The sequence below is a fragment of the Lutra lutra genome, chromosome 4, assembly GCF_902655055.1.
Source record: "Lutra lutra chromosome 4, mLutLut1.2, whole genome shotgun sequence".
NCBI lineage: Eukaryota > Metazoa > Chordata > Mammalia > Carnivora > Mustelidae > Lutra > Lutra lutra.
In genome coordinates, this window is record NC_062281.1 from 15,808,373 (window position 1) to 15,823,171 (window position 14,799).

The 14,799-nt window shown below is 41.3% G+C and overlaps 1 protein-coding gene across 2 annotated transcripts in view; it reads right to left on the reverse strand.

The window, feature by feature from the left end:
- Positions 1-14,799, reverse strand: part of NSMCE2 (NSE2 (MMS21) homolog, SMC5-SMC6 complex SUMO ligase) — a 215,457-nt gene that overhangs the window by 94,744 nt on the left and 105,914 nt on the right. The window contains exon 5 of one of the 2 annotated variants that reach the window (XM_047724724.1): positions 13,370-13,453. The exons of the other annotated variant lie outside the window; for it this stretch is intronic. Coding sequence (XP_047580680.1) covers positions 13,370-13,453 — 84 coding nt within the window. The remainder of the gene's footprint in view (positions 1-13,369; positions 13,454-14,799) is intronic. 2 annotated transcript variants of the gene reach the window in all.

Below are 14,799 nucleotides of genomic sequence, written 5' to 3' on the forward strand. Positions count from 1 at the left end.
AGGACCATCAGTCAGTCGTCTCACCACAATGCCTCACACACAAGACGCATCAGGTATTCTCCTCCAGCCAACTCCCTTTGTGTCACGCTCAGCCACTGAATAAAAGGAAGTCACATCACCAGCGCACATCCCCCAACCTCTCTCCTTTACCTCAACTTCTTACGCCTTGGCATTTTCTCATCTGTGGCTTTTCTCATTCTTGATTCCTTTCCAGATCTCTTCTATTTTGCCATTGGGAACCCTGATGTCATTATATATAAAGGAAAAAACCAACCAAGCGAATCATTCCCCAGCTTTACCCAGAGGGCTCGATCTCATTGTTGTCTACAAAACTTCGTTCTTCCTGGAGGCCCTGCTTCCTTCTCTGGGGAAACTGAAGATCATAGTTGAGACCATACATTTTCCCCCATTTCTTATGCCAATGCGGCCAGGTAAGGGGAGGGGTTTAAGGTTGAGCAGGTTGGGGGTGAGGGCATTCCCCTCGATAAAAATCAAATAATCATGCAGACGGTTACCAGTACAAAACTATGGTTTTCAACATGAATTTGGGCCTTCGGGGTCTCCTAAACATCCCTCTTACTTACTGTAAGCCAGCCCTTGTTTCCATTTCTCCAAACATTATTCTAAAACAGATCACTCTCTTCAATACAACTATTATTCCTGCCTTGCTGCCTTCTCTCAGTGGACAAACTTGACTCCTATTTCCCAGAAAAATACTAGGTGCCTCAACTCTGATCTTCAATTTCCTGCCCTACTCCTATAAAATTATATACATCTGTACCCACCTCGCTGCATTCCTCCAATCTCAAAAACTGCTCCTGACTCTGTTCTTTTGTCTTCAAGTGGTTACTGCATGAATCCCATCTTATTCTTCTCTCTTTGACCTCCTCCTTCTACTGCCATGAATTCCTTGGGTCATCAAAGCATTTACATATATTCCAAATCCTCCCCCCCAAAACCACCGCCATCACCAGTACCACACCTTCTCGTGCCCTGTGTGCTTCTCCCGCTAGTCTCCAACCCCGTAGCTACATCATCTGTGTCTACTCTATAACCACCCACTGACTCGTCCACTGGGACCTGGCTTTGTCCAGCCTGGCTACAGTCAGAAGTGACTTCTCATCTATGCCTCTTTCCAGCCTGGTTTTCACATTTCACACAAAGGATTGACCGCCTACTTGAAACTACTTATTTGGTTACTGAGACAACTCCTTTTTGGTTCTCCTGGAACTTCTTGTATCTTTCTTTACCATTTCTTTTATGGGCTCCTTCTTCTTTGACTGTGTTTTAAATGTCAGGGTGCTACTCTTAGAGTTTTATCCTCTGACCTCTTCCCATTTTGTTCCTGGGGGAGCTCATCCACTAATAATTCCAACTGTCACCTTTGGGACAATACTTGTCCCAACTCTTTACCTGTAGCTTAAATTTCCTCTCGCTTTTGACTCGTGCTCTTCTTTTGCTCCCTTCTGGTGGTACCGACACCCAGCAAGTCAGCCAACTTAGAAATCTAAGAGTCTTCCCTCACTTCACCCTTTCTCCCCACAGTTACTCAATATTTTCTTTTTATCTCCTCAATACTTTCTTTTTTAACCCCCACATATTTCTTGAATGTATTTTCTTCTGCTGCTCCCCATCCCCACAGTTACTTCAGGCCCTTGTCATCCTCGCGGGCACAACTGCAATGGTCCCCTTACTAACTGCTCTTCCCGCTTCCTGTTTGTTTGTTTTTTTTTTAAGATTTTATTTATTTGACAGAGAGAAATCACAAGTAGGCAGAGAGGCAGGCAGAGAGAGAGGAGGAAGCAGGCTCCCTAGTGAGCAGAGAGCCCGATGTGGGGCTTGAACCCAGGACCTGGGATCATGACCTGAGCCGAAGGCAGCGGCTTAACCCACTGAGCCACCCAGGCACCCCTCACTTCCTGTTTTAATACCCTCCAAGTCCACTCTCCCCACAGTCAACTGAGCGATCTAAAACACAAATATGATCAGACTGCTGCACCTTTCTTGTCCTGACAAAAACACCAAGCAGTCCGAATACAACCTATGCCTTCACTTGGCGCACAAGGACCTCCGGGACTCAAACTTTGCAAATCTCTCTGGTTGCAGCAATCGGTCCTTCCTATGTCCGGCTTTGTGCTGTGGCCACCCTCGAGCGCTCCTGAGTCCTCACGCACATCACGCTGCTTCCTGCCTCTGCTCCTGACAGCACTCTTGTCCCTTCTACCCAGAACACCTCACTCTTGTTCTCTCCTCCTGGCTAACTGTTAACTCAAGACTCAGCTCACTTGTCGCACTGAGGAAGTCTTCCTTGATACAGAAGGATTAGCTGTCTCTTCTCAGGGTTCCTGTGAGACCCGGGACATACTCTTGCCATCATAATTCTACACTGCTTCAAAACTGCTTGTTTATGTGACTACTATGTATGTGACTACTTTTGTAGCCGCGTATGTTTATGTCACTACTCCGGCAACAAAGCTTGGTGGCCTAACCCAACAGGCGCTGGTTTTGCTCAGGAATCTGCAATTTGGGCAGGGCTCAGCGAGCGTGGCTTGTCTCTGCTCCACACAGTGTCAGCTGGTGCAGCTCTCCCGGGGCTGGAACATCTACTTCCAAGATGACTCATTCCCTGCGCTGACCAGCAGGTGCTGGCTGTTAGTTCCTCTCCGCCTGCGCCTTTCCACAGAGCAGTTTAGGTTCTCCACGGCATGGTAGCTGAGTTCCAAGTGCGAGTGTCCCAAGACACAGGAAGTGGAAGCTGCGAGTTCCGTAAGGCCTGGGCCCAGAAACTGGCAGTTTCTAAGTAGAAATTGAATAGACTTCTATCATCGTCTCCTGTTAGGCAAGCACAGAGCCCAGAAATCAAGGGGAGAGGGTATAGCCCCATCAAATGATGGCAGTGTCAAAGAATTTGGGGAGCCATGTTTTAAAGTCATCACCTTCCTCTACTAGACTATGTGAGCTCTTCTAGGACAGACATGGCATGTATGTGCTGAGTGACCAGGTTCATTCCCAGGCCAAACTGTCTACACAGAACTTCGCAGTCTCCATCAGTCACTTGTATCACGGAGGTCCTATTCTGGACAAGTCAGCCACATCGATGAGCAAAAGAATTAAGGCCCAGAGGAAATTAGCGTTAAAGTCACACAGCATTAGAAATGGGAGGGTTTGGGGGCACTTGGGTGGCTCAGTCAGTTAAGCATCCGACTCTTGATAGAGTTTGGCTCAGATCATGATCTCAGGGTCCTGTGACTGAGCCCCATGGTGGGCTCTGCACTCAGCATGCAGCTTGCTTGTCCCTCTCCCTCCACCCCTGCCGCAAGCCCCCCATCCTCAAATAAATAAAGTCTTCCAAAAAAGGGAGGATTTTTATGAGCTAATCATGTTAACTATGAGCTATCATATTAGCTATGAGCTAATCATATTACAGTCCTTCATTTTGCCAAACAAAACCCAAACACACACACACACACACACACACACACACACACACTGGGGCACATAGATTAAAAAATACAGCGAAGAATCTATGTGGGTCAGTTATACAAAAAATAGCAATGACTCAGAATTTGTTATATATGGGAAATACATTCTATTTACTTACTTACTTGGCTTTTTTTTTTTTAAAGCAAGTCAGAGCTATTTAAACCAAAGAATCTGGAGGGGTGCCTGGGTGGCTCAGTGGGTTCAAGCCTCTGCCTTCAGCGGCTCAGATTCTCAGGGTCCTGGGATCGAGCCCCACATCGGAGCTCTCTGCTCAGGAGGGAGCCTGCTTCCTCCTCTCTCTGGCTGCCTCTCTGCCTACTTGTGATCTCTATTAAATAAATAAAATCTTAAAAAAAAACCCAAAGTGTAAACCAAAGAATCTGAATGATGAGTATTGTTAATTTTCTTCTTCCAAAGGGGACACTATTTGCTTTTGCAAATTGGGCCCCACTCACAGCAATAGTTGTAATTTAATTATTTGATGATGCACATGTCTTGGTAAAATGTCTTGTGGCACACTGATGACTCAAATACCAGGTACTGACATGCATCTAGCCATTAAACAGAATATGAAAACATAAGACCTTAGTTATTAGACTTCCTTAAACATGACTGAATCATGAATGTGAACAGAAGTATTGGAGTTTGAATTATTAAATGTAAATATGAAAGTCAAAGGAAATGAAATAATTTGACATCAATAAGGATCAGACTGTAAGCCTAATTCCAAAAGGTAAATCTTGACTAAATAAGAAAGGAATAATAAATTAGCTTGATTTCGGAGAGATACCTAATTATAGCTTTAGAAGCACACACTTAGGGGCGCCTGGGTGGCTCAGTGGGTTAAGCTGCTGCCTTCGGCTCAGGTCATGATCCCAGGTCCTGGGTTCGAGCCCCACATTGGGCTTTCTGCTCAGCGGGGAGCCTGCTTCCTCCTCTCTCTCTCTGCCTACTTGTGATTTCTCTCTGTCAAATAAATAAATAAAATAAAATCTTAAAAAAAAAAAAAAAAAAAGAAGAAGCACACACTTAAACAGACCTGAAAATATTTAATCTCCTTTAAGCTTTCGGAGAAGCTTCCAAAACACAAGATAATCTAAAAATAAACAAATAAATAATTGGTGGGATTTGTCAATTAAGTGAATACATCGTAGCATTTTACCAAGAAAGTAAAATCAGTTTTCCCCAAAAGAATGAATTTTTCCCCTCAGGATTCTTCTTGTGTGGTGGAACATTTAGGAAATGTAATTTCCTACATGCAATAATGACCTTGTAAATCAGACTGCCTATATGACCTCATTTCAAGCAATCTGGAGGAAGGGCACAATATTAATGTAGCAATTCCATAATAAAGAGAAGTTAGACGGGATGCTGCTTTTACAAGACAAACCATGAGGTGTATTTATAACGTGATCTGTACTGCCTACCCAATGTTTATGCAGCTACTACTTCTTCCCCAGCATAACATTTGAGACACTGAAAATCTACAACAGATCAGAGATAAAGTACAAAGTAAAACAAACGAACAAAAATCTCTTAAACTCAATATGTTAAAATGCCAGACTCAGTGTCCTAACCCAAGCCTGCTTCTCCTTCTGGGGTCTTTGTCTTGTGGTAAAGGTATAGTGTAGTATTCTGTAGGGGGGAAAAAACCCAAAAACAACAAAAAAAAACCCCTTTAGACTATACGTCAAAGTTCAAATCTCAGCTCTGACACTTTACCCCTGTCAGATCTTGGGCAACTGATTTATTGTTGGTTAAAAAGCCAGTTTCTTTATCTAAAAAACAGGGTTAATAATTTTCAGATAGTGATAAAGGTGAAATCAGCTAATGAATGAAAATAAATATCACACTGTCTACTATATAACAGGCTCTCAAGAAATGGTTCTATTATTACTTGAATTTGTTAATGAGCTCCTCTTCTGTCCAGCCTAAGTTGAAAATTTGAAAATATCACTGCCCCCAGCACTTCCTTGAGCTCCATATCTACTCAGGCACTAAATGCTACTTGTTCTACTAAGCAAACTATTATTCCTTCCATTGTGTGAAAGACTGAATTTTCTTCTCTTTGCAGTAGTGAAAAAAAAAAAAAAAATCACATCTTCCTACTGAAGCCCATAATAGAATTTCCCACTGTGTCAAGCATCTCAGAAAAACCAGGTGGCTTTTTGAAAAGATGTATGTGTATTTCTTAAATTCATTTCTGGGCATTTTATGTATTATGTTACTATTGAGAATAAGATTATTTCCTTGTCTATTTTGTCCTCCCTGCCATCATTATACTTTCTAAACATATGGCTGGTATATAAGATAGCTACTGACATTTTATCTGTTTTGTCCTAGAGCTGACTACCTTACTCCACTGCCAATTACTTAAACTTTTAAATTACGGAAATAGAACATTTTTATTATTAAAACTTTGAATATACATATAAATAAAAATTTAAATCATTGGTAGTCTCACCACCAGAGGTAACCATTTTTTCTTTTTTAAGATTTTTATTCATTTGACAGAGAGAGAGAGAGAGAGATCACAAGTAGGCAGAGAGAGAGGGGAAGCAGGCTCCCCACCGAGCAGAGAGCCCGATGTGGGACTTGATCCCAGGACCCTGAGATCATGACCTGAGCCAAAGCGCAGAGGCTTATTAACCCACTGAGCCACCCAGGCGCCCCTAAAGGTAACCACTTTTAATAGCTATGTATATATCCTTCCAGATTTTTTTCCATATGGAAGTATCAGATTTATTATATTTTATAAAAATAAGATATTGTACATGCTGTTTTATTGTAATAGATACATAACTAGTATACACAAGCTAATAGTAATGTTATAATCAACACTGTTACTAGCTATCAACATAAATCTTATTTAAAGATCAGGATTCAGACTGATTTAAAACATAGAAACTACTAAGTGTCTGGAAGAGACATGACAAAATAAATGAAAATCAGGAGAAATTATAGCTGTAATTGCAGACAAACCTGAATTTATGAGAACAAAAGTTAAAAAAAAAGTAAAAGTGGGTTATTTTTCATTAAGTGTTCACACTCGAGGAAATAATACAGGTTTTACGCTATAAACATTTCCACATTTTAAGTTATACTAAACTTAAAAATAGAAGGATAACTAGAAAATCAACGGTATCATGAGATGCTAATAACATTCCAGTCCTTTTTAGAATAATTAAAATAAGTGGGCTAGGAAAATCTGGGAGGATATAGAAAGATGTGCTGTTTTTGAAAAATATCTTGTGAACATATTCACATTCCCATACCAATACATGCACACGTGTAAAATAGTGTTCCTCAGTGTTTTTAAAGTCCACGTCACCTTTAAATTTTTTTTTTTTTTTAAATCCCGTACTTAAAAGTATTAAAACAATGGCAGATTTGGGGGTGAAATTTGCTTCAAAGTGTTGCTCAGGATAAGCACCGAGTCTCTCACTTAGAATCTTCTGCCCCCCTGGCCTCAGCGGTGTGGGAAAGAGAACGGAATGCGGGTCAAGCTGATGAGCTTTGCTTTCAGGGTCACAAATGGAGAAAAACCAGCCTTGCAAACACTTTTTGATGAAAACTGAGTGGCATTTGAAGTCCACTCGTTTGTTTTGGGGTAAACAGGGAAATCTTTTACTCAAAAATTCTTCTGGGTGATTTTTGGGGAAGTTATTTTGGCAACAGAATGAAACTTTGAATTCCGAACCCTCCCGAGACATATTCTGGCAAAGACTGGACGCAGGTGAGAAAAGCACCCCTCACAGGCTCCCAGGGGATCTGCAGCTGCGAGGCGGGAAGCTATTACTCAAATTTATTCTTTGGACCGATTAAGTTAAATTTCTCCCTTCCCTAAATTCATCTTCAGAAACCAGTTTTTTGAAACTTTAGTAAGTCAGAAAATCAAGAGACATGTTTGGTCCAGCCTAGGGACTTGAGAAAACGGATTCTGGCACCAGATGGGGTTTGAATCCTGGCTCTGGCAGTTATTAGCTGGGTGCCCTAGGGCAAGCTAGAGACCTTTCTGTGCCTGTGAGCCCTACCTGTAAAGTCTGCAAAGGACTACCTGTCACTACCTCAGATGCCGGTTTGTAGTACTACACGTAAAGCCTCAGAACACTATCTAGCACGCAGAAGTGTTCCAGAACGCTGGTACAGCTGGATTTATGTATCAAGTAATGATGCTGGGCTTACCCCTGGATATTTCAGTTCTTACCAGAAGAAACCCTCAAATAAATCTTGTCAACATGCTAGGCTTTGTTGAATGTTTGCAAGTCTGAAGTAGCTGTTCCGGTCCTCACTGTCTCGGAGGCGAAGCAACATCATCCTTCAGGTCATAAATCTTTCCAAGCACTTTTACTTCTGACATGATTGAAAAGCTCTGACAGAACATAATGTAGTACAAGTAGTCACTGTTGATTTCTTCCCATAGTTTGGTTTCAATTTCTAACATTTAAACTCCTCAGTTCATCTGGAATGTATTTTAATATAAAGTCGAAGCTTGGGATTTAAATAGTGTTAGAAAACATTAGCCAATGGTTCCAAATTTTTTCTGGAATAAGCCAACTTTTCCCCCACTGATTTGAAATCTGTCACACATCAAAATCATATATATGCTTATTATAATAGTTATCTATTTATTGTTGTTCTCCCACCCGAATGAGTTTTACAAAGAAAGGGAGTCGGTTACTTGGGTTCACTGCTGGATCACCAGAGTACTGCTTGGCTCACAGGAAGGAAAAGGCTTTCCTCTTGAGATCCCTCAACGTGATTACCATATTACTGATTTTCTAATGATAAGCAAATGCTACATTATTGAAACAAGTCTCAAATGTTCATATTTTCCATTTCTTTCAATAGGCTCCTATACTTCATTTGCTAATATTTGATTGAAGGTTTCATACATTTAGTTTTAAGTGACAGTGTTCTTAACTTTGAAGAAAAAGAAAAAACAGAATTTGGTCATAGCCATTTTAGTTTCATAAAATAAACAAGACCATTTTCCATATTTTTGCATGCTTTGAAGTAGATTAGAAAGCACAGGAAATACCTGCTCCTTTAAGATCTGACAGAATTTACGGATAAATATGTCTAGGATTTGTACTTTGGGGGAGGCCTTTCTTTTAATCCTATTTTTGTCAATTTTAATTATCCAAATTTTTCATAAATTTATTTTTGGTCAATCATTTTGTAGGTTGAATTTATTGTCATGGGTTAAAAATATTACTTTTCAAATATATTTTTTAAAAATTCCCTCTGCATCTATGGTTATATGCTTTTTTTTTTTTTAATAAGGAGTAACTCTGGATCAAATTATTATGGTTGGATTTTTTTTAAAAAAATCAATGTGAATACTTGTCTTCTACCAGAATCGGGTTGTTATTGTGTGGTGATGAATATGTTCGGTTTTAATTTAAACTATAATCTGCTTTTTATGCTTCTAAATTGTTTTTTCCTTACCACCATCTCCTTAGCCATATTAAGATGTTCTCTCCTGACTCATGGCCAATTAAGAAATTTTTCATCTCATTTCAACACTAGTACTGCTTAACTTAAAATTTCTTCATCCTCTTTCTTTACAGAAGCCAACCCTCCTCGCGCTCCTTCATCTTCCTGCTGCCTGCCAAACTGTTGAAGCATTTTATAATTGTGGGTCCCCGTTATCACTGGTCTGTTATATTAGTTTTATGAGGACTCACCTACTGTTAGGATTATGGCTTACTACTATAATAACAACTGTTATTCATAAGCAATTCCATACCATTTAAGATACCCTATTTTGGGGGCACCTGGGTGGCTCAGAGGGTTAAGGCCTCTGCCTTCGGCTCAAGTCATGATCCCCTGGGATCATGTCCTGGGATCGAGCCCCGCATCAGGCTCTCTCCTTGATGGGGAGCCTGCTTCCTCCTCTCTCTCTCTCTGCTTGACTCTGCCTATTTGTGATCTCTCTCTGTCAAATAAATAAATAAAATCTTAAAAAAAAAAAAAGATACCCTATTTTGATTTCCTCCCCTATTGGGTTCTTTATTCTCATTACTTATTTGATTCTAGATCTCTCTGCATTTTTGTTTTTCAGGACAAGTACATGAATGGGATGTGTCACAAGCCATTCCATGTCAGAGAAGATCTTTTTGCTGCCCTTTCAAGAAATGATTACCTCTGCCGACTGTAAAACGTGAACCACGGCACACTCCCTCCACCGTGCAAGGCGCCGCTCCACCGTTTTTCACACACGATGTTAGTAGGCGACTGGGTACAAATTAATTCTCCATCTCCCTCACTCCCCTCTTTCCCACGCCCACACATCTGGATTTTTATCGTTTACTCATTTTTTAAGTATAACAATTATGTGAGAATATATTCAAAAGAGAATTTTTCATACACTTTGTTAATGACCGCTTTATTGAGATAGAATTCACGTGGCATAAAATTGATCTCCATTATTCTCTGCTAGCACCTCTGAGCCCTTTGCTGTGAAGATTCATGATTCCCTTTAGCCAAAGCGTTGGTGAACGTGGGAGGCTGAGTATGTTCACTGCTCAGGCTACCATCTCAAACCAGAAGCCTACCCAGTACATCCTGAGGCCGGCCACGGCTGCCACACTGCTACTCCTCCCTTTTGACCCTAGGGCTCCATCTTGGGACATCTTTTACTTTCTTTATACTCTTTGGCTTTCTCATCAGATTCCTCTTCTTCCTCTGTGGTTTTTCCAGGTCCAAACCTCAGCCCCCTCCTCTCATTCAACATCCTCTTTCTGGCTCCAAGTATCATTTCTATCGGTGCTTCTTCAGCCCCTCCCCAAATACTGTTTCTATACAAACTATCTGCCATCAGCAACATCTGTCATTAAGCACAGTGATTCTCACCTACAGGGATAGCCTGAAATTTCTGGAGCGGCATTTACAGCCTAAAGAAGCACTTCTGCCCAGGGCCTTCGTTCTGAGCCACAGCTGTTCCGTCTCTGGCAAACGGCACCATCATCCCCTGAGCCGTCCACTCCAGAAGCCTGGAAGTCATCACCACTGGGCTTGAGGACAGAGATGGTGTCTTGTCTACTTCGCTATCATTCATCAGGATGTACTGGATAGGCTTTGGGTTCAAGACGGTAACCTGAGCTTACATATGAAACTTCACACGTTCCCCACCGCTTAGCTAAAGGGAATCATGAATCTTCACATCGAAGGACCCAAGGGTGGCCAGCGAAAGAATGAAGAGCGCCTAACACACAGCAGCACAACCAATCCCTGTTGAAGGAATGAATGCAGTCAGATACTAAATTCTGCGGTTTCCAATTCATTTTCTTTCCACTCATCCTCTTTCATCCATAGTCAGTAGTTTAGTTAAAATCACTATTATTGTCTGCTTGGCTTACTGCCAAAGCCTGTCAGCCTCCAGTCCCGCTTCTTCCAACCCATTCTCTCCAGGCTACAGCACTTTTCCTCACAGATCAGTCCTTATCCCCTCAACTTAAGGCTTCTTAAAATCAAAGCCAAATTTTTCAACATGACACACAAATTGATAACGCCCTTGACTTTGTACACAGCATTCCTTCTACTTGGAGTAATAACTCAGGTATCACTATAAGGAAAATTTCTTGATGTCCCAAAGCTGAATTAAACACTCATTGGATGTGCTCCCCAAAGTATCCCATATTTCCCCTACTGCTGCATCCATGTTGTACGGTAATCCTGTTTATTTGTCTATCACCACAACTACAATCGAAATTTTGATGGGTGGGCCACTGTCCTTTTCACCTTATCTCAGTGCCCCACACGGTTCCTGACACAGAGTAAGCATTTAATGGGTATCTGGTGAATGAATGTATTTTCAAATCCCACAAGAGACCATGCAAGTAGAGAACTCTGGAATTCCATCATGGGAGAGGGATTCTGAATCCAGTTGAGATCCATAAACAGAAATTAGGAGTGTGTGAATAATGTAGAATTGTACCCAACATTTTATGTGCATATACATTTGTTGGGAATTTTGAGACTGTCTCAACAGGCAACCCTAAAAAGTTAAGAACTGCTTGGTTAGGAAGGGCTATTCTAAAGTTATTATAAGCTAACAAAAACAAAATGTAGACACACACACACAACACACACAGACACACAGGGATTGATCTAATTACATTGAGCTCTAGGGTAAACTTGTACTGAAAAGGGACGAGAGGCAGACAGTCACAAGGCTGCAGGAGGACGGAAGAAAAACATGCCAGGAAAGAACAGAGAGAGAACTTCGGTCTCTTCAGCCCCTTGGCACAGGGTCCTTGTGCGGTCAGGGTGTGAAAGGGTGGCTTCCATACAAAGGGTCTATCAGGATCTGAGGACATCTGTCTAATTTTGACAGCTGGAAACTTCAGCTTGCCATTATGCTACTCAACTTCTGGCAAGGGATGTTCTACAATCCGGCTGTCTTTTCAGTTCTGGCTAGTGAATCCCTAGCTAGGCTCTGACCTTCAACAGAAGGAAAGAGAAAAAGGAAAAGGAAGGCAGTGGGCTTGGGCTTATGACAAGGGTGGGGTGGGAAGAGGAGGTCAAACCCTCACCACCTCTTGGTGGCCCTCCTTCCCTGGTTCACTCTACTCCTTTATTCATAGTACAGTTTATGTACTGCCCTGGATGGAGGGATCTTGACAAGTTACCAGGCACTTCAGTAAAACAGTAAGATGTATGTTAAGTTCTGAAAAATACAGGTAGTTTTGAAAGTTCTGGGTGTTGCTTTTTTTTCTTTTTTTTTTTTTTTTAAACAAATGTTGACCACGTGCATCCTCTCCCCAGGTAATTAAACATTTAATAAAAGATGGGAATATGATCTTTATTATTTTTTTTTTTTTGTAAGCTCTCCTTTAGCATATAACATACCAAACTGCCAGATTTGCTCTAGAAAATGCTCACTTTTATCTAAGATGCTGTACTAATCCACAAACGTAGGACAGGTACATCAGAGTGGTGATAGGCTTGATTACTTTGCGTTACAACGCCACGGGGCCTAACTTCCATTACGGTGGAGTCCGCAGGGGGGCTACTGACCTCCCTTCGACGTTGTCTCTGGCTGTGAAACAAACCTTTTGCTTACAAGGGGATGGAAACTGGACTCTGTCCCCATTAGCATCATCTTTCACCCAAAGAAAATGAAAGCCCATTTGGCAAATTGGGTCAAAAGGCCTGGTGAATTCGTTGATTACTCAATTAGCATCTAGGTAATCAGGAACGGTCCACAACTGCCTGTCTAGCAATTCAGCCCCGTATCATTTAACAACACACAAGAAGAGCTTGGTCATGATGTACATGGATAGAAGCCTCATGAATTTATTACACATACTAATAATCCAACAGTGTCTAATTCTGAGGCAGAAGTCCAATTGTATAAATGGACAAAACTGCGAATGTTAAAAGAAAAATACATTTTAAAAACCAAGTCTGTAAAAACTTCTTTTTAAGATTCTACATTAATCTATCTGGAATTTTTGTGGGGCTTTAATCTACTCATAAAAATATATTATTTCAAATAGCACTGACCACTGAAGATTGCTCTGGGTAAATTCCTGATAAATTTATGGTGAAATTTAGAGGTCAGTTATGCTGGCTGGAAGCTGGGGTGGAAGGGAAGAACAGGAGAAAGGGGGAAAACTCAATTGAGTAAAGTTCCCCCTACCTGACAGTTGTCATATTTGAGGCAACATTCACTTAGAATTCCTACATTCCCTTAAGAGTTGTAATGGGTTGTGCCCTGTTACCTACTCTGATATCCTTCTTAGCAAGAAATTGCTGTTAATCATTTATTGAAATCTGGTCATGTCACATGTGTGGTATATGAAACCCTTCCAAATGCTACTGGGCCTGTTTTGAGGAGAGAGAGAAAAATGAGAACGGAAGAAAAAAATTCTATAACCTCGTTCATTGCCTGCTCTACTTGCATCCTTATCCTTAATCTTGTCGACCTCATTGTGTCCTCCATCTTCTTTAGGTTTTGCTGCTGCAAGAGAGACCAGATTAGGAAGTGACTTGAGAATGATGCCAGGATCAATGTGGACAATGAGATGAGAGCCAGAGTGAAGCCAGAAGAGGCTGAGAAGCCAGACTTGGAAATGAGTTGTCAGAGATCCTCATGATGTGGCACTGACAATATATATCTCATCCCTCTGGACAGGTGTGAAATTTGCTAAACCAAACAAGTAATACTCACCCAGAAGAAAAGGGTCTACTCTCACTGACATACTATGATTGGTACTCTCTAGCTGAAATGTGCACGTTATGAAGATGCTCTTAAGGGATTACTTCTGGACAGAATCATTCTGGTGACGTGTAGAATGGAAAGGCCACATGAAGCATGACATCATGGATGGGCATCACCTGGGAAATCCAGCAGTCCGCTCCAACAGATACCCTCAAGGTAGCATTTACCTTGATGGACCTCACAGACTCTCATACCCGATCTCTTTGACTGGACCCAGGAATGCAGACTCAAGCTAACAAAATTCACAAGACACTGATGTATTAAAAAAAAAAAGAAGAAGAAGAAGAAGGCGACTTTATTATTTACAGTGAACAGCAGAAGAATCAGGCTATTGAATGCCCATCAGCCTGACAGTGTGTGATCTCCTTGGGAAGGCAAATTACCAGAGGGAAGGTTGGTGGGCATGGAAGCAGAGCAAGTGGAGTTATAATTACACAGGATCCCAGCACAAAATGCAAGAGGTTCTGTAGCTCTCCATGACAGGGTTCGCCACCTGCCAGGTAGGCTGGATGTGTGCCTCAGCCTGGCAGGTGTTAGCGGCCAGACCGTGCTTTGTTTGGTATCACAACACTCAAATTGATTGCTTTTCTTTTTCTCTGTTTTAGAGACAGAGAAAATGCTCTTCTGATGGAGATTTTATATGTTTGCGTGTTTTTAAGATGCCAATACCCTTAATTATAGTCAAATCTTACTGTCCAAGGAGTCTTTATGTTTCTTAGGTTCACGTTGACTCTCTTGGATTTAATCTAGTTGATGTTCATTTCCTACTTTAATTTTCAGAGAGTATTTTCATTTTCCTGCGTTCTGAGATCAAAAGGGGCACCGCACGGTGGACTCCACCTCTGCCTACAGGTTCCACAAAGTGTCAGTTAAATTCAAATCAACCTGTATTTGCTGTGCCAAATTTATGCCCACTGCTGTGCCAGGTACAAAATAACATTCAAAAAAGCCTCTAAGGAAATGTTATATTTCCTGGAGGCCTAGAGACTTTTGCTCTCTTTAAGATACAAGAAACAGAAATGTAAGTCCAACACTGTCTTGTTCCCTTTAGGAGCTCCAGCCTAGTGAGGGAACAAGATATGTGT